The sequence below is a fragment of the Dryobates pubescens genome, chromosome 16, assembly GCF_014839835.1.
Source record: "Dryobates pubescens isolate bDryPub1 chromosome 16, bDryPub1.pri, whole genome shotgun sequence".
NCBI classification, from domain to species: domain Eukaryota; kingdom Metazoa; phylum Chordata; class Aves; order Piciformes; family Picidae; genus Dryobates; species Dryobates pubescens.
The window spans coordinates 11,898,491-11,916,977 of NC_071627.1; the positions used below are offsets into that span (position 1 = coordinate 11,898,491).

The following is an 18,487-nucleotide window of genomic DNA, read 5'->3' on the forward strand; positions in this document are numbered from 1 at the left end:
TGGATTGTCTCTGCTCATGCCCCCCAAGTGAGGATTAGGAGGATGGCTGAATTCACCACCATTTCAAAATGATTTCTTAATAGTGTACCAATGAACCAATGTTAATTAACCATTGTCACTCATTGATGTGTGTCTTCCCTTAGCAGTTTCATATATGTGTATAGAATTAATTTACCTTAATTAACTAGATATCTTTAATCTGTTCTGTTCTTTCACTGAGCCTGTCTGCTTTGAATTCATGCCTTCCCCTGACTTGAAGTGATTGCATTTCCTTGCACATTTCTCATGAAATCCTTGTTTTTCAGCAGGAATTCAGCTATATTATACTTGAACCAAATAACCAAAAACACTTTCATGGGGCATAAATTGTGTGGGTTTGATAACACAGAGAGAGTTAGCTTTTGTGCCTGGCAATTTTGGGATGTAGATGAGATCTTCTTGTCAGCTGAAGCCTGCATCTAGTCCTTGGAGTTCAGAGACTCTGAGACTGATATATACCTAAGCATGTGTATATAGTCAGGCATTACCTGCACTGCAGGGGAAATGGGCTTGACAGGTAAAAGCATGCAGCAGTAAAGAGGTGAGATCACAGTAATACAGGATGTGATATGTCTCAAGAGCTTTTCTTCTTTGTGGGTTAAGGTTCTCTTGAATAATAAGCACATAAGTATTTTTCCTTTATTTGTTTCCCCAAAAATGTTCATCCAAATGCAGGCTGGAATTATTCCAGGCTCACAGCTGCAGACACCACTTAAATTTTCTTCTAGGGTTGCAGTGACTTTTAGTGTCTCTGTAGCAGGTTTTTTGGTTAGCACACACAGAAGAGTTTCCCTCACTGTTTACCCTTGGCATAATGCTACTGTCTAATGTGCTTAAACATGTCTGCTTTTACTTGTACAGCTTTCTGTAAAGCTGGGCCTTTGAAAGGCCTATTCTTCCACATTGTTTCAATATTTAGATAAGAAAGATCTGGTGTTGCTTTTTGGAGCAACATGTCTGCTGCCTACCCTTCTGTTCTCACCCACCAGTTTCAGCTTTGTGAATGGGGACCTAATTGGCAGCCCAGGAAGAAACATGAGCTATTGCTTTACTGGTACAGCTTTTCTTTTGCTTTGAAGAGGCTGAAAACACTTATACAGCTCAGCACTGTTGATGATTTTTTTTTCTTTGTTGCTCTTGAAGTCCATTCTGTCCTATCCATCATGTTAATAGAGGAAAGGTAGCAACCAAAATAAATATTTCCCTGTCTTCTCTTTCAGATAAAATTGAAGATGAATTAGAAATGACTACAGTGTGCCATAGACCCGAAGGGCTGGAACAGCTTGAAGCACAAACCAATTTCACTAAAAGAGAACTTCAAGTGCTTTACAGAGGATTTAAAAATGTAAGAACAATACTGCATTGAACAGAGCCTAGTGTGTATGTCTCCACCAGCCTCCACTGCTCAGCTGCATTTTGTATGATTCCCCTGCTAAACATTAGTAGTGTTGTGCTAGATCTCCCCTACCACAGCCAAATGAGCACAATCTGCCTATCTATCTAATATTTATGACACCATAATCCGCCCAAAACTAGGTTTGGATGAATATTCAGCACATAATATTCTTGTTAAAGTTGGTCCCCAAATGTCAGCAAGCACACTGCTGTTTCCTCCACTGTGCCAGTACTTCAGGATAACTTGAAAACGTTTTTGTGGTTACTTATTTAACTCTTGCTGTCACATCCACATGCTCAAATATGAGCAGTACAAATATGAGCTGCTCAGGATGTTGGGGGTTTTACCCTTTCTCTTTCTGGAGAAATCATGCTCTTAGTGGGATGTTATTAGAGCATGTTAGGACTATAAGGTCTGCATAAGTAAGAAATAAGGCTGGAATGGCAGGAGTCAAAAAGAAACAAAAAATAAACAAGTACCAAGACTGAGGAGAGGAGAGAGGCTGCAGATAAAAGCAGGAAACATGTCCATTGACATGGTTGTGTGCACAGAACAGTGCCATGTTCCTCTTTGTGAATCACCTTCCCAGCCATATGCTCCCTTCCAGCAGGGAGTCTGTGACTCTGTGAGCCTCAGCCTCTAGGTCACCTGCTGCCTCTGAAGGACTCATCATAATAGATAGAAATAGATAGAGAATTCTGAGGCTACATGGGGCAGATGTTTTATGAACCTTGAAAAATGAATACTCATTACATGGTTGCCTGAGGGTCTGGATTTACTCACCCAGGTGGTTCACACCAACTGATGTTTTCCTGGTGATTAATAGATCAGTATTAAGCTGGTTCAACAGTGTGGTTTTTAAGCCGTCTTGAAGGACAGCTCCAGCATTTCATATCCTGTCACAGTGAAATGCTGGAATTTCTTGGAAGAGAATGTCAAGGCTATTGGGTAAAAACTTGCCAAAGGAAAGCTGAGCTACCTTAAATACAGGCAGTGTTGAAAGAAAACCTGCTGGAGATCAAGAAAGGCCTTTCCTTTTGATAGATTCCTGAAACGTGATTGACTCATTTCTCCGATGTATACTTCACCTCTCCCAGGAGCCTGGGGTTTCATCCTTTCTTTCACCACACTCTTAAGCAGGCCAAGGCACAGCTCAGTTTGCTGTATTTTTCTGTTTGCTGCATGTGTTGCATTTGTATAGCCTTTATGGCTATCAGGATACCATTTCATGTGTGAAGTTTTGTAACCATCAAAGGCTGATATTCTGAAATGCTGTGCTTTGGGCAGTCAGCAAGAAATCATACGGCTTCTGAGACAGGAAGGCAGTTTAATGCACAGTGTAATGTGACATGACTGCCTACAGTGGGAGGCTAAGCTCAGAGAGTCCTTCAGCACTGTGTTGGGCCAGGATCTCTGAAATCCCTCCTGCATTGCTGTGATTGATGGGAATCCTGGGGCGGGAGCACTGCTCCATGCTGAGAGAAGGAGCTGACTCTGCCAGCAGTTACAATGCAGAACAGAGAGGCAGCCTCTCAGGGCAGATCTGACATTTACCCCTGGCCCCTCGCAGTATTGCTGTTGCTTTGCAGTACAAAGGCATTGCCTCCTAGGGCAAGAATGCTAGGCAAGATCGTTTAACTTATGACCTAAACCCTTTCCTAAGATCTCACCAAAGGTCTTGATATTAATTGGCAGTGCTGTAAGATCTTATTTTGTGGCAGGTTCTTAGGATAAAGCTGTCTGTTGTTCTCTAGCTACTGTGCACACAGTGTATGTGAAGCTTTAATATTTAAGGTTTCAACTGCAATGGCAGGGCAGCCTTAGCATTTGTGGTCTGTAAATCATGATTTCAATGGGATGAGTAATTATGCACAGCAGGCAAACTGACTCAGCTGTGACCATATTTGCTGTTGTACCGAATGTCTGCTTTTTGGAATGATGTTACAGTGCCATCTGGAGACTCAAAATCCCTGTGGGAATACACTCATTTTCCTCTCTCTGGCTTCTACCTACTGCTTGTGCCTGGTAAATGCCCAGGTCCTGTTTAGTCTGGAGGCAATACCTGGCTCATCACAGAGCCATTTGCAGGCACTTGTAATAGACATGGAGAGAAGGAGGCCCTGCTTAGCACAGCTGCAGTCACCAGAGCTGGGGGTTCTATGCTCATCAACACGGATGACTTTTGACCAAAACCAGTTCAGCACAGCCTGGGGTAGCCTCTGCACTAGTACTCTGACTGACTAGGCTGACAAGGCTGACTAGGGTTAAAAGTCTCAGTTCTTTTATTCCTGTTATTTCATCATCTCCAAAATCTGTTTCTCCCCTCCCTGCAAACATTCCCGTTCTTTTCCCAGCATGTCACTACTCAGGCCTGGTGTTTCTGCATCAGATTGATAGAAGCTTCCACTAAACTCAGATCCTTTCCCACTCCAGATCAGCAGGCCACAGTAACCAGGCAGTGTCCTTGCTGTGGGGCCCAATGTCCTCTTCTCTCTTTGCCTTCAGTTTCTTTTCCACTTTTGAAAGGGTGCTGTCCCCTAATATTTCTTGATGCCAGGACCAAAAGTCCACTTTTACCTTAGCAGTTACCTCCGCCTTACAGATGTATTTTGTGCTATGTGGGATAGTCCGTTTTGCACCTTGGAATTGGCTGCTGTCATACTAAAATCTTTGGTTTGATTTCTTTGGCTCGGGTTCTGCAAAAGCAAGGTAAGAGACACAGAACCTCTGGTGGGTCTTGCCTTGGTTTAGCTCTACAAAACAGGATATGATACCTACATGAGAAGAGAATGATTTGAGCTAAAAGGTCACACTGGCATGGCAACAAAATGGTCATGAATAGGCTGAAATGAGAAGTTTCCACTCCTCAGAGGAGTTAAGTTTAAGGAACAGTTATGAAATGGGAGGGAGAAGGATGAAAAACTCTTTTTAAGATTAAAATGGATAAATTCATGACTAATGAAGTGGCTAAGTATGACAGAGGCTTGAACTCAGTCATTCAATACTTCCTATTTAGGCCATGTTTCTAACAACTTTCCTTCTTTGGAATTGAGTCCATGCAAGTAAAAGGATTGGGATTTTATGGGATTTTTTTGCTCAGTCTGGGGGTTCTGTGCTGTTAGGGAAAATGGTTGTTGGCTGCAAAGGAAAATTTTCTAATGCTAAATCAGAAACCAGACAACTCAAATAACTAAGGGGCTGCTGGAGATATTCTTGCCTTGCTTTAGTGTGAACATTTTAGCAAGCCTGTAATGAAGTGCAATATAAGATATAATCATCTGTCACAAACCAGGGATTTGGGACTAAAGCAAGCAGTATGAGCAGGGTAGAAATGTTCCCATACTGTAATAATCCCCAAAATATCTCCAAACTAGGCAAACACAGAGCAACAAAATGCATGGGGTATGGAATGCTCAGAGATGTAAACCTGGATTATGGTTCCTGAGAGAGAATATGTTAGGGTTTTTGTAGCCAGCTAACTTATTACCTGTAGTTTGGCAAAATGTAACCCCTCCCCCAAACCTAAATACTCTTTTTCATGGTCTGGTCAAGTTAGGACATTTTGGGTCAGGCTATATTTAGCCCTGCTTCAGGTCTGCTGCTGATCCCTGCTAGTCTGCATTGCACATCTCTGAAAGCAATCAATGGAGTTAATTTCTGAGTCCAGCAGAAGAAAGAAAAGCAAGAGCAGCTTCTGTTTGCTTTTCTTTTTGTTTGTTTGCAGGGTTTGGGGATTTTTTAATGTGGATACAACCCCTTTGTGAATTAGTGGTTTAAAAGAAGGCTGAAAGAGTAGATTCAAATGCCTGACTTATGCTGTGAATGCCAGTGCTTGATAGTTTGCTTTTTGAAGATGAGAAGTAGTTTCTGTGCTTAAGAACAATCCCAAAAAATGTTTGCTGTTATTATTAGATATATTAAAAGAAATCATAGCTTAAAGAATGGGAGGTGTTTTCCTGACATCTACCTCTCTGCCGTGGAAGAAGGCCTTACATAGGCAAAGTGTAAGGTAGTGCACCTAGGTCAGGGATGGTGAGATTGAGAGCAGCACTGCAGACAAGAGCTTGGGGATGCTGGTGGATGAGAAGCTGGATGTGAGCCAAAAATGGTCACTTGCAGCCCATAAGGCCAAGAGCATCCTAACTTGCATCAGAAGAGGCATGACCAGCAGTTCAAAAGAGGTGATTCTGTCCCTCTGCTCTGGGGAGACCTTGCGTGGAGTTCTGCATCCAGCTCTGGAGCCCTCAACAGAGGAAGGACATGGACTGGAGGGGGAGAGGGACTGTTTACAAAGGCCTGGAGTGATAGGACAAGGGGCAGTGATTTGAAATTAGAGAAGAAGAGATTTAGATTGTATGTTAGCAACAAGTTCTTTACCATGAGGGTGGTGGAATAACGTCAGTGGTTGCCCAGCGAGGTAGTTGAGGCCCCATTCCTGGGCATTTTCAAGGTTAGGCTCGACAAGGCTCTGAGAAGCCTGATCTAGTGCAGGATGTCCCTGCTAACTGCTGGGACTAGATGACCTTTGGAGGTGCCTTCTAACCCAAACCATTCTATGTTTCTATGATACACATGTTATGGTGAAGGACCATGTGCTTTTTCATACTGCCAAGGAATTTTTCTTGAGTGAGTAAACCTTTGCTATCTTCAGTAGAATTTAAATTGAGAAGAAGCTTACCTGCTCCTTTTCACAGGAGAGATTTCTTTCAAGTCAGCTGAATTAAGTAGCACTGGAGCACTAATGAGGCCTCTTGAGCATTATTTGACTCTTATAAAAACAAAATTGTGATCAATTAAGTGCAAATGAATTGGTACTAGCATATGTGTCTGAAAGCAATCCAGTTACAGAGAGCTAAACAGTCTGATCAATGCCAGCACTGCCTCTGCCTGGCACTCCTGCAGGTTTGAGGCAAACTTTCATTTGGCTTCCAGATGGGGCATCAAAAGCAATAAGGATCATGTGGAAATTCAGAAAACTTAATCAGGCACAGTGGCTGAAACTGCTACAGGATACAGGGAGCCTTGCCTCTGCAAGGAGAGTGCATGCAGCAGAAGCCTGCCCTTTGCAGCCTTAAACTTCATTCTTGGGATCACTAGTGGTGACTGAGCTGGGACTTTTAGTAAACACAGGCTACTACGACAGCATGGAAGAGACACAAGGGACTCTGTAGTTGTGGAAAGTATAGAGAAAATAATGCTCAGCAACTACACTTACAAATTAAGATAGTTTAGCATGTGAAATGATGGTTCTTGATTAATATAATAGCTGGATTTCACTTGAAATGCATTTTCACTTAGTGTTTCTCACCAGTAGCACTATGCTGGGAAGGATGTGGAAGATCTGCTACAGCTGGAAAGTGCTGTTCTAGGCTTAGTTTTAAAATAATTTGGTCAATTGCTCAGTGTGGGTCTTGGAGTATCAGAACTCCGGTGACCAACAGGAAAATGCATACCTAAGAATGGCTGTTGACAGGGTACTGGGTCTGAGCTATGACTGAAAGATACCATAAATAAAGATCAAATTATTATTGAATATACATTAAATTACAAGCTTTGGGAAACATGAATTTGGAGAGAACACATTTATGGTAGCTGTTACCTCCTATTAATTATTCTTCTTTTAATGATTTCTAGCTTATTAGAAGAAGGGCAAAGAGGCACAAAGAGAGGGGAAAGTAACCCTTTCTCTCATGACAAAGAAACCAGGCTATGGCTGTTTTATTCGGAGTTTCACAACGTTTTGAGGCTACTCCTCACACAAGGAATTTTGCCATACAGATCTGGAAAGTTTTGTCAGTAAATGAAAGAACAAGATTTGATCCTGTAGCCACTAGCTTTAGATAGTCCAGTTGGTCCTTTTATCCCCTTATTGTGGAATAGGCCTTGAACACTGATGCTGGAGAAAGAATGGCCCTGGCAAAGTCAACACAGGGCCAGGTTTGGGTTTTAATTGGAACACTGAAACATAACCACTGAAAGGATGCTGCCAGGACATGAAGACACAGAGTAAAAAGTACTTCCGGGGCTTTCCAAGCAACAAGTTATCACAATATCACCAAAGTTGGAAGAGACCTCAAAGATCATCAAGTCCAACCTGTCACCCAAGACCTCATGACTAGACCATGGCACTGAGTGCCACGTCCAATCCCCTCTTGAACACCTCCAGGGATGGTGACTCCACCACCTCCCTGGGCAGCCCATTCCAATGACTCTCTCATTGAAGAACTTTCTCCTCACCTCAAGCCTAAACGTCCCCTGGTGCACCTTGAGACTGTGTCCACTTGTTCTGGTGCTGGTTGCCTGGGAGAAAAGACCAACTCCCTCCTGGCTACAACCACCCTCCAGGTAGTTGTAAAGAGCAATAAGGTCTCCCCTGAGCCTTCTCTTCTCCAGACTAAACAACCCCAGCTCCCTCAGCCTCTCCTCACAGGGCTGTGATCAAGGCCTCTCCCCAGCCTCGTTGCCCTTCTCTGGGCATGTTCAAGTGTCTCGATGTCCCTCTTAAACTGAGGGGCCCGGAACTGGACACAGGACTCAAGGTGTGGCCTAACCAGTGCAGAGTCCAGGGGCACAATGACTTCCCTGCTCCTGCTGGCCACACTATTCTTGATGCAGGCCAGGATGCTGTTGGCCTTCTTGGCCACCTGGGCACACTGCTGGCTCATGTTTAGGTGGCTGTCAATCAGCACTCCCAGGTCCCTTTCTGTTTGGCAGCTCTCCAGCCGCTCCAACCCCAGCCTGTAGCTCTGCATGGGGTTGTTGTGGCCAAAGTGCAGCACCCGGCCCTTCCAGCTTTTTGTGTCACCAATTTGTGGGGGGTTTCTTAGACTTCCTAAGTTTACTCATCTCCAACTCAACCTGTGATGGTACCAGAATAAGCACTTTTCTGTCTTGGCTCTGCAGAGTGAGTGCAACACAGTGAGTGTATGCACCTATGGAAGCTCCAGGCTGCCAATAGTGAGACTAAGAATTAGTCTCACTAATTATTAGAATTAGTATGTGTATTAGAATTCACAAAACTAATACAGCTCTTGTTTTTCATCCTCTTCTTCCATAGTCTGTGGCCCTGCATCCTGCTGGGTAAGATCTGAAGACCTCAGTTCAGATATCACTTAGAGGGTAAAGCACCTGGGGGTCACGTTCCTCATACCTACCCTGTCCCCCTTTCCATGGATACCACCCAGACCCTGCAGAAGGGTTCTAACCCAAAGTAGCAAAGCCAGTCTGAACTATTCAGGCACTGATCCTCTTTTCTCTCCCTGAAAAAATGCCACCCCATGGGGCTAGTTAGGTCAGGATGTTCAGGGCAGAAAATCTGCCACCCTTTACCTGAGTGTTTGCCCGTATTTGAAGCAGTCCAAAGTTGAAGCAAATGCTTTACAATCCAGTATTAGAGCTTAGAAACAAGTAAACCCACAGGTAGCCAGGACAGAAAATGTGTGTGACCATAGTCTGGCTTCTCAGAAGCTTACAGAATACTGAGCAGATAACTGGTTTAAAAATTATCTAACCTTTCTCAGCCTGATATCAATGCTTGTTTGTAAGGCCTTGCTAGTATATTATGTAGTTAGCCTCCATAGAATTCATGGCAGGTATCTGGCTACAGTCTTCTGCTAAGGATTACTGAATTCATATATGTGAAGGCATTGGACAGGGAAGTGTTAGGTGGCACTAGCATTATTTGTAATTATGAAATGAAAGCTTCATGTGACAGAAGGCCTGAGCTGCTTTTCTAGGTCATCCTGCAAAGCATCAATTAAACACTGCTGAAAACACTGTTAGAAATGTTATTAGTGTGAAACAAGTCTATGAGATGTATAAGAAGATATTTCAGTCTGAAGTACTTTAATTCTTCAGCTGCATAGCCCATGAATCCAGAGCACTGTGAAGACAGGGATGTGATTTATTTAATCACTCTTATCAGGCTTGTAGAATTTTGCCAATGAATCTTTACAGAGCTGGGGGTTTTCCTTGGTTCTTTTTTTCATTCTTTCTTTCTGTTTCTGGTTTTCCACAGGAATGTCCTAGTGGGGTTGTTAATGAAGAAACATTCAAACAGATCTATGCACAGTTTTTCCCTCATGGAGGTAAGTGGAGTACTTTGTGTCTGTCAGCTTCATTGAAGCATGCCTTAACATTCATTACTGCCAGCTGGCTGCAAAACTGCTCCACATCATCTAGGCAAGAAGTGTGAGCTGAGCTTCAGCTTTGCAGGGTCTTAGAGAAACACAAACATCAAGGTAACAGAATAAAGTTAGGCTCCTTGAAACAGTTATTTCACAAGAGTATAGACAAAGCCTTCCCTTGTCAGCTCTTTATTCCCTGAGTCCAAAATAGAAGCTGGGGATTGATGCTTTTTTGGTACTGACGTTCTGGATGGCAGATAGCTAAATCACTTCCCCTCAGCGAGTCTTTGCTTCCCTGCTGTTGGCCTGCTGGCCATATAGTATATGGCAAAGAAGTGTCTCTGACCCTACTTTGGCCTGTAAATTAATCAAAACCTTCCCAAAATTCTTTAAGTAGTTTGCAGTTGATGTGTGAACTGATAGGTACCTGAAATGATCACTTTTGGTGCTTGTGTGACTAAGACAAGGTCATGTCATGCATTGGAATATTGAAGTATTGTATTAAACAACTTCTACCTGGCCACATGCTGTGAGGATACTACTCTCAAATTGAAAGACATTAATCATAGGCCTAAAGTAAAGGATTCAGTATTTGAGGCTTTCCAAATACAGTCCACTCTCTAACAGCTGAAGAGAACACTCACTGTGGACTGAGGTCTGAAATTTCTGCAGCATATACAGGTGCATTGTGCATTTACTTTAAGTAGGGGTTAACAAGTGGCTTTGCAAGTGAATGTCAAGCTAAAATACACTGTAGGCGACCTCAGAGATGTACACCTAGGAAAAGTTGACATTGTATTTCAGCATGGACTTGATTTCCTATTGTGGTTACTTTTGGTTTTGTTATAAAAAGCCACAGATTGAATTTTTTTTAACTAATTTAAATATATATATATAAAATAAAATGAGGGATTTATAACCTTAAGGTATTTCTCGATGTGTTTTTGGTTTTCATCCTGAGTTGCATTAAGCCCAAGGAACTCCAATTACCCCAAGTAAATGCACTAACTCCTTTAAGTGAAACACCTCAGGTGACTCCTTCCTTCCCACATGTGAAAAACAGCCATGCACAGAAACCTCATCTTTTCATGGACAGATAACTTTTCTTTCTCTCTACTAAGGCTGACAAACACTTGCCTTTATTGTGTGTCCCCCCCCCATTCCCCTGAAATGTGATTCTCTCTTGGATAATGATGCTGGCAGTACAACCATGCTTAATATTAAATCACTTTAACAGCAGATGTGACTTCATATTTTACACTTTTGTTTCTCTTGCTTTCCAAACTGTATAACCTTAGCATCATAAATTGTGAGATTTCAGATTCCTCAGAGATTTTTTTTTCCCTTTTATGGCTCTCTGCACAGATAAACTTGTACACCCCAGAGACAGTAAAATAACTCTAAATTATAAAAACTTTCTGCAGTGTCATCCCAGGCCTGTGATATTTTTGTTACACAGGGATCCTGCCCTTGACAGGCTTTCACTTTTGCTAATCTGCCATCAAATGATACTGATAACCTTCTATTTCTTGATGTACATCATACCTGACTGAAACAAAACCTCCATTTTAACATTTTTAGTTCATTGTTTAATTCAGCTTTTATTAGAACTGCCCCATAAGCAATTCTGTGGTTTCTTTCTGGAGCTGTTTTATTCACAACTTTATCTTAAAAGAGCATCAGACATTTTTTTCCCCTACAGTCCAGTGTATTTTATCCTTATGGATGACAGTAGCTTAAGTATTTGATTTTTTTTTTTCATACTTTTACACTTTCCTGGATTAGAATAATATGAAAATATTTAACCAGTCCATAAAGATCAGAGTAAAAAGATGCTGGGTCGTTCCACCTCCCTGCCTGCATGGCACAGGGCACCTGACCTCACCTGAATACCCAGACAATGAGTATGAATACTCAGGTTTGACTAGTTCTGTGTGCTGGAGGCAAAGACTAGAAGAGAGAAGTGTGTGGCTGCTAGAACAGCAATGAATTAATTACTGTAATTTAATGTCACTTGCTTCCATCTTGAAAAGTTGACCTCTGGTAATACAGAGAGCAGTGTGAATTGCCTCTGGAGCAGAGAACAGGAACAGGACTATGAAGGTCTTAAGGTCATACACCTACTTGATTATTTTCTGCATACCATCACTGATTTTCCCAGTGGCTGTATTGTTCTTCTGTATACAAGAGATTTTATAGAACCCGCAGTTTAAGACTCAAAAATATGCTTGGGATGAGATTTCTCTTTAACAGCAATGGGCCAAACTGGAACTACTGGAATTAGCCCCCTCTAAAGCTGAACAGTCCCGGGGATGTCTGCTGCATCTCACACAATGCAAAACAGTAGAGGAAGGAACCTGTGTGCTGCAAGCACTGTTTGATGCTTTTGTTGCATTTCCCACCAGAGAATATTCCATTTGCCCCAGGTCACTTCTGGATGGTTTGGGGCTTTTGCTCATTCTTTCAAGGATAGCTCCACAATCAATTGTTTCTGCTGTAATAAAAGCTTTTACATTTCAAGGCTGTTTTAAGGGAGCACATGAGGATTGTGCAGGTCCATGGTAACATTTACTGGTTCGTAGAATATCTGATGGTGCTACAAGGTTGGTTTTATACCAAAGCAAAATAAGGTCATGAATGTTTTTTGGAGCCATCAGTGTATAACGGACTTTTGTTCCTCTTGTTGCCCTTTGTGTTTTTCAGATGCTAGCATGTATGCACATTATCTCTTCAATGCATTTGACACTGCACAAAATGGCTCAGTGAAATTTGAGGTAATTGTTCTACAACCTCCTTTTGATGCCTCTTTCTCAATTTCATGCTTTTAAGCTTTTCCTTTAATTCCTCGTTGTAAACTAGTAGGACTTGTTGGATTATGGGTTAAAGGTTTCAGTCTACACTCAGTTGGTATTTTAAAACATGGTTCACTTGATGTTGATGGAGTTGCACATTTCCTTTCACTAAAGACACACATTTTGTTATTCTGTGAAAGAAACCTTTGTATTGTGTTAGTGTCACAGGGAGAAAGTGTAGAGATTTTCAAAGGAGACAGGAGTGGTCAAGGGCAGTCCCATCTGATAAGAGATGAGTAGCACAGGTAATCTGGACGTAAAGAAAAGCCAGTGCTTCCTGTACCTTCTGCAGACATCATGCCTTGCATGATTGAATTGTTACATTTCTATGTTCATGGAATATAGGGGGCTTTAAGCTTATTTGATATATTGAACACTTAAGTGTCTCAAGTGCTTGGTACTCGGTGGAAACTAAATCCACCCTTTAACTACAGGGTCTGTTCTTACAGCTACAGATAGCCATGCTCTAAGCTCACACATACTGTTGTAGGAGAGCAGCAAAGGGATATGTTAAGTCATGGACTTGCAAAGGATGAGCTTCATAGTTTTGAAGACAGCTTACTGTGATTATACAACCAGGAATCACAGGCAGTCTTGCCTTCGCTGTCAATTAGGTAGTTCCCAAGTAAGACTGAGAAATCTGTTTATCAGATGTAGAATGGGAATGTAACTGTATGTGTGTCTCTGTAGTAATGGCTGCATTGGAAGTTTTGCATATGGCAGCTGCGCAGTAGTTAGAGGCTTTCAGAAACCAAAGCAGACTGGGATACAGGAAAATGCTTAGATAAGTATAAAAAAAAAAAACCCAAAGCCCACACAGAAAAGTGCTGAGCTTTCCTTCCTGGCAAGCCTGTCTCTGTAGTGATTGTCAAACATAAGCATTTTATCCCCTTTTTTGTATTGTTCAGCAAATTCAAATTCCTCTGAGCCTTAGGAAAAAGCAGCAAAGGTTTTTAAGAAGTGATGCACCACCCCATGCAGAGCTAATGGAGATAACACAGCAAGGACTTAGTACGTTAAATGAGATATCAGGAACTGTAGAGCTCTGCTAGCTTGAAGCTCTGCCTGTACTAATAAATCCCTGTAGTGATGCTACGTACAGTGCCTGAGCCACTGGGCACTATAAACAATAAATTAAAGGTATTGCAAGCAGTAACTTTAAGCAAAAAAATGCTGTGTCCCAGACTGAGTAATTAGTGGTGGAAATTGCATCTGGTCAAGTCTAGCAGATTTTGTCAGAAAACCAAACTTGAGGTTCTGTCTGTTACTGGAGTTTGGGATCTTTCCATTTCTGTCAAGGTGAGCACCAAAAAAATGCTGGATTTCCTTCCTTCTTCACTAGCACCTTAGATTTGGAGATACAAAAGAACTAGCACAGTCAGAGGCCAGCTCTGTTTAACTCTGAGTGAGTCCTCTTTGCAACAGGCTATTTCTAGGACGTGAATGACCACTGGAGCATCTGGCAGTGCTGTAATAACCAGATATGTATTTTGCCCCAGCACTACTCCAGCAGCATGCTGTGCTGCTCTTGGCAAGTCCAAGGAGCCAGAGCACCCACTGTCCTGTCAACTTTAGGATCTAAGTCTGCCTGTCTTGGACTGGCAGTGCTCTTAATCCCATGCCCTCACCTCAGGACTAGGAGAGTTTAAGGCTACAGCATCATAGAATCATGGACTTGCTTAGGTTGGAAGGGACTTTAGAGATCATCTACTCTAATCTCCCTGCCATGGGCAGGGTCACCTCTCAACTAGACTTGGCTGCTCAAGGCCTCATCCAACCTGGCCTTGAACACTGCCCTAGAAGGAGGCAGCCATTAGGTCTTTCTGCCCTTTCAACCTTGCTGAGCTTGAGCTTTCAACCATATTAAAAGCTTGGCTTTTACAATGCCTGCAGATGAGTCTGTCAGGACTTTTCTGATTCTCCTGGTTACCTCATGCACATTAACTGGTGTGACAGCACTCAGACCATTTTAGTTGATGCTGTGTCCATTGAGTTCAGCCAGAGATGACCTGCTTCTGGAAGAGCAAGTCAGAAGAGATTGATATCATTATGTTCTACCCTAAAAAGATAAGTATTTTGATTGGCACTATGTAATGAAGGTAACTCAGAAAAGGATGCAATCAAAATTCATACTTCTGTCTGCCTTGCCCCAGGATTTTGTGATGGCATTGTCCATTCTGTTGCGGGGAACAGTTCATGAAAAGCTAAGATGGACGTTTAACCTGTATGACATCAATAAGGATGGCTACATAAACAAGGAGGTAAGGCTGGCTCTGGTGCTTGATTTCTGAAGAGAGCCATCTGCTTACTGTTGCAGAGCACAATTAATTCTGCATGTAGCTAATTAAATGCAAATCAGACTGGAGTTGACTATTTATCTTTGCCTTAGTGCATAGTGATCTTGTATTGCATGATTCTGTAGACATCTTTTCTATACTGCCTTCAATGGATTGTTTTAGCCAGGAGTAAAATCCTAGTTACAGCTATGAGCAGCACAACCTTTGTAAGGGGGAAGGTTATGGTGACAGTATCTACTCAGTAACTGAGATACAAGGGCTTTCTGGCTGCACTGTGAGCCTTGGTGTGTGCTCACCCAAACCACTGGAAGCCCCCAGTACCACTCCCAAAACCTGCATTATCATCTTTTATCTTTCTATCTAGTATTGCTCATTCCCTTTGTGGCGATCCTTGGTTTTGAGCATGGTGATCTTGAATATTTTGCAAATACATTTTAATCTTCTCAAAACTATCATGCATAGCTGGAGGCTTTGTGGTTACTGTTCTGGTCATGGGGTTGTGTGGCAGCTTGTGTAAGGTGTGGGGAAGGGCTGGGTTCCCAGTGACTGCCAAGTAGATCCCAGAATAGAATGGAATGGAATAGAATAGAATTAACCAGGTTGGAAAAGACCTTTGAGATCATTGAGTCCAACCTGTCATCCAACCGTATTTAATCAACTAAACCATGGCACCAAGCACCCCATCCAGTCTCTTCCTAAACACCTCCAGTGATGGTGGTTTCAGAGGAGACTCTAGGGCAAGGTTGCTGCTGCAGTGCTTAGGATCAAGCACACCACTTGCAGCCCAGCACCATCCTCAGTAGCTATGTGTTAGAGGACATGCCCTGCAGCGCTGCCTGGCCAGGGGAGGGAGGTGACCACTGCAGAGCCTCCAGCATGGCTGAGACATAGTCATGACAGACTCAGGAGCATTTGGTTTTGCAGATGAACTTCCACCTGATGACAGATCTGACTTCATGCATGTGTACAGGAATTCTCTATGCTCTTTAGTAATGGGAGGGTGAGGAAAAGGGCAGTAAAACAAAGAAATGTACTAGCATTTCTCTGAATTTCCCTTCTATGTCTGTGCTGGCATGCCACCACTGAAGGAAATGATGGACATTGTAAAGGCAATCTATGACATGATGGGAAAGTACACGTATCCAGTGCTCAAGGAAGATGCACCACGGCAGCATGTAGAAGTGTTCTTCCAGGTACTTGACTGTGATGTGTATTTCCCAACACTTGAGCCATGCACTGTTACACTTTACTGTACAGTTAACCCTGTGTTCAACCCTGTGCCACACAATATATTCCAAAACAACCTCTAGCAACCGTTCACCTTGACACTACAGTGTCTGCTGATTTCCTGGCTCCAAAGGCATTGCATTTACCTCTTAGCCCAACCCTTTGCACTGGGATGTGTCACATTCAGCAAGTCTGAAGCCTCTGCATATATTGCAGCCCTTCTGTGCTGCGTCTCTCAGCTGCTCATAGACACAGGAATGTAGCAATGGTTGCTGAGGCAGTGAATAAATAAATGATGTAATGAGGTTAGAGGTTGCTGTTTGTGCAAAGGGAGGAGTAGCTGCAGATGACCTCAGAATTGCTTAAAATATCAGACTAAACAAGTCCTTAGCAGTCAACAAATTAAACCAATGACACCGAGTCCACAGTCTAAGCTTGAAACATGCCCTAAGCTTATTCAGGTTCCATCCACAGATATATGATACTATAACTGCAGTGTTACCTCTGGAAACAGTTCATGTTTTCTATTTTATTTTGCAGAAAATGGATAAGAACAAGGATGGAGTTGTAACTTTAGATGAGTTTATTGAATCATGTCAGGAGGTAAGGACAAAATCTTAACTACAATGAAAGGTCTAGCTTATGCCTCAGCATGTGCCTTCCCTTTGAACAAACTCACTTTGAAACACGATGCTGCTCATGATTCCAGGTTTCCTTTGCCCTCTGTGCAAAAAAACAGCTTCAAGACTAAGTTTTTGGTAATTCTCTGTGAAGCCTGTCACTTATTGTCAAAGTAGGGTCAGGCCAACCACAGGCGAGTGCTAGTGGCCAGTGCTTTTATTTTGCTGAGCGAACTGCACTGCCTGCTTCTGTAGACAAGCAGAAAACTCTAAAGAAAGCTCATAACTGCTTTGCTGAACCGGGACCTGATTCCTGAATCAATTCCAGCTCATCAAGGATGAAAAGCATGATGAAAGCAAGGCTGCTGCCTGCTGTAGCAGCTGCTGGGCCCCTCCTGTGCCGTGCAGTTTGGAGTTGTGCTTGTCAGCGCTGGTTTATGAAAGTATCTTCTCATTGCTTTCAGGACGACAACATCATGCGATCCTTACAGCTCTTTGAAAATGTGATGTAGCCCTGCCTGGTGAGCACTGGAGGAGTCAGAGACTTTGTGTGTAACGAAGATCTCCTTTCTGGGTGAAAGCTTTTTACAATACAGCCATGTCCAGTGTGTGAGGATTTTGTATGACATCTCCAACCAAATGGCAACCGAATGCAACCGATCCCACCTCTTCTTGCTGAGAGACGCCGGTGGACCTTTGTTTCATTTTGGAAGCATGTGAATATTTTAATAAATCCTGACAAGAGAGAACTGCTGCTCAAAGCTCAATGAGTAATATAAAGCATTGTTTGCTAGGCACAAGTTCTGCTTTTAATCTAGCAAGCTTGATTACATATGATAGCACATGTTGATAGCTTACTCAGCCATCTATTGCAAGCGAAAAGCTCAGCCTAAGCTCCCACATGGCAAAACACTTTATGAATGCCTTGCCATTCAATCTGCTTCGACAAAAGTCAAACCTGCCAGGGCAGTCTGTAAGAAATGAACAGAGAATGTACCTGGGACACAAAGCAGGCAGCCTGTGTAGCCAGTATCCCCATTTCTGCAGAGATCACACTTCTCTCACGTGCACTGGTGTCACCGTGCTGCGTTTGGTGGAGTTATTCCTGAACACATTAACCAGAGGATCTTCATGCCAGAGTGAGCCAGAAAGGAGCAAAACCTCTGTTTCACATGTAATTATCAAACTACAAAACAAATCCCGTTCGGTGGCGGTAAGCTCTCACAAGACCATGCAGGTTTATAAGGGCTGGTTCAGGAAGATGAAAGCCTGCTCTGGTCTCAGCCACCTTCTGCAGTCCCAGCATGTGGTAGGACACCAAGTGATTCTCCAGTGTGCATCTCAGAAGCACCATGGTCATGTGCTATGGTCCTTTGATGTAGTTTGGCATGCACTACCCAGATTCATCATTTGAACACTTGTATTTTTCCACTGGACGCTACAGTGGAGTGTCGCCAACTTTATCCATTTATTTAATCTTTCCAGTTTTACTTAGTGCAGCTGTGTTTCTGCATACAGATCCTGGTTACCCATAAAGTGCACTGTAAGTTTAATTGGGAGTTACTTAGTTGTAATTAGTCTCAGAATCAGTTGCCAAGTGCACACCTCCCTTTGGGGAGTTTAGCATTTTCTATAGTGAAATATTTCTTCCTACAAGGCAGTTGCATGGCTCGTACAAGTCCCATTTCCATACTACTGCCAAAAAGAGCATTGGTTTGAGGGTTTGGAGGTTTTAATTAGTAAAAGAGAAAGAATCATGTAGTGAATTTACACCAATGTTGGATTTTGCCCACTAGATTATTTGGCAGCTGAGGAACATGTTGTAGCCTGCTTTGCAGAAGACCTTTAAGAAAGCTAATACACCAGAGTGCCATTGCAGTCTCAGGCAGCTGATAGCTGAGAAACCAAGGGAAGGAGGGAACAGCCAACT

The 18,487-nt window shown here is 42.7% G+C and overlaps 1 protein-coding gene across 6 annotated transcripts in view; it reads left to right on the forward strand.

Annotated features, from left to right (window-relative positions):
• KCNIP1 (potassium voltage-gated channel interacting protein 1) overlaps nucleotides 1-17,612 on the forward strand; it is a 379,245-nt gene extending 361,633 nt beyond the window's left edge. For all 6 annotated transcript variants that reach the window (XM_054168340.1, XM_054168339.1, XM_054168341.1 and 3 more), the window contains 7 exons: nucleotides 1,260-1,384; nucleotides 9,453-9,522; nucleotides 12,265-12,335; nucleotides 14,567-14,674; nucleotides 15,799-15,903; nucleotides 16,478-16,540; nucleotides 17,022-17,612. In XM_054168340.1, the coding sequence (XP_054024315.1) occupies nucleotides 1,260-1,384; nucleotides 9,453-9,522; nucleotides 12,265-12,335; nucleotides 14,567-14,674; nucleotides 15,799-15,903; nucleotides 16,478-16,540; nucleotides 17,022-17,069 (590 nt within the window). In that variant the 3' untranslated portion in view covers nucleotides 17,070-17,612. The remainder of the gene's footprint in view (nucleotides 1-1,259; nucleotides 1,385-9,452; nucleotides 9,523-12,264; nucleotides 12,336-14,566; nucleotides 14,675-15,798; nucleotides 15,904-16,477; nucleotides 16,541-17,021) is intronic.
• Nucleotides 17,613-18,487: the final 875 nt, after the last annotated feature.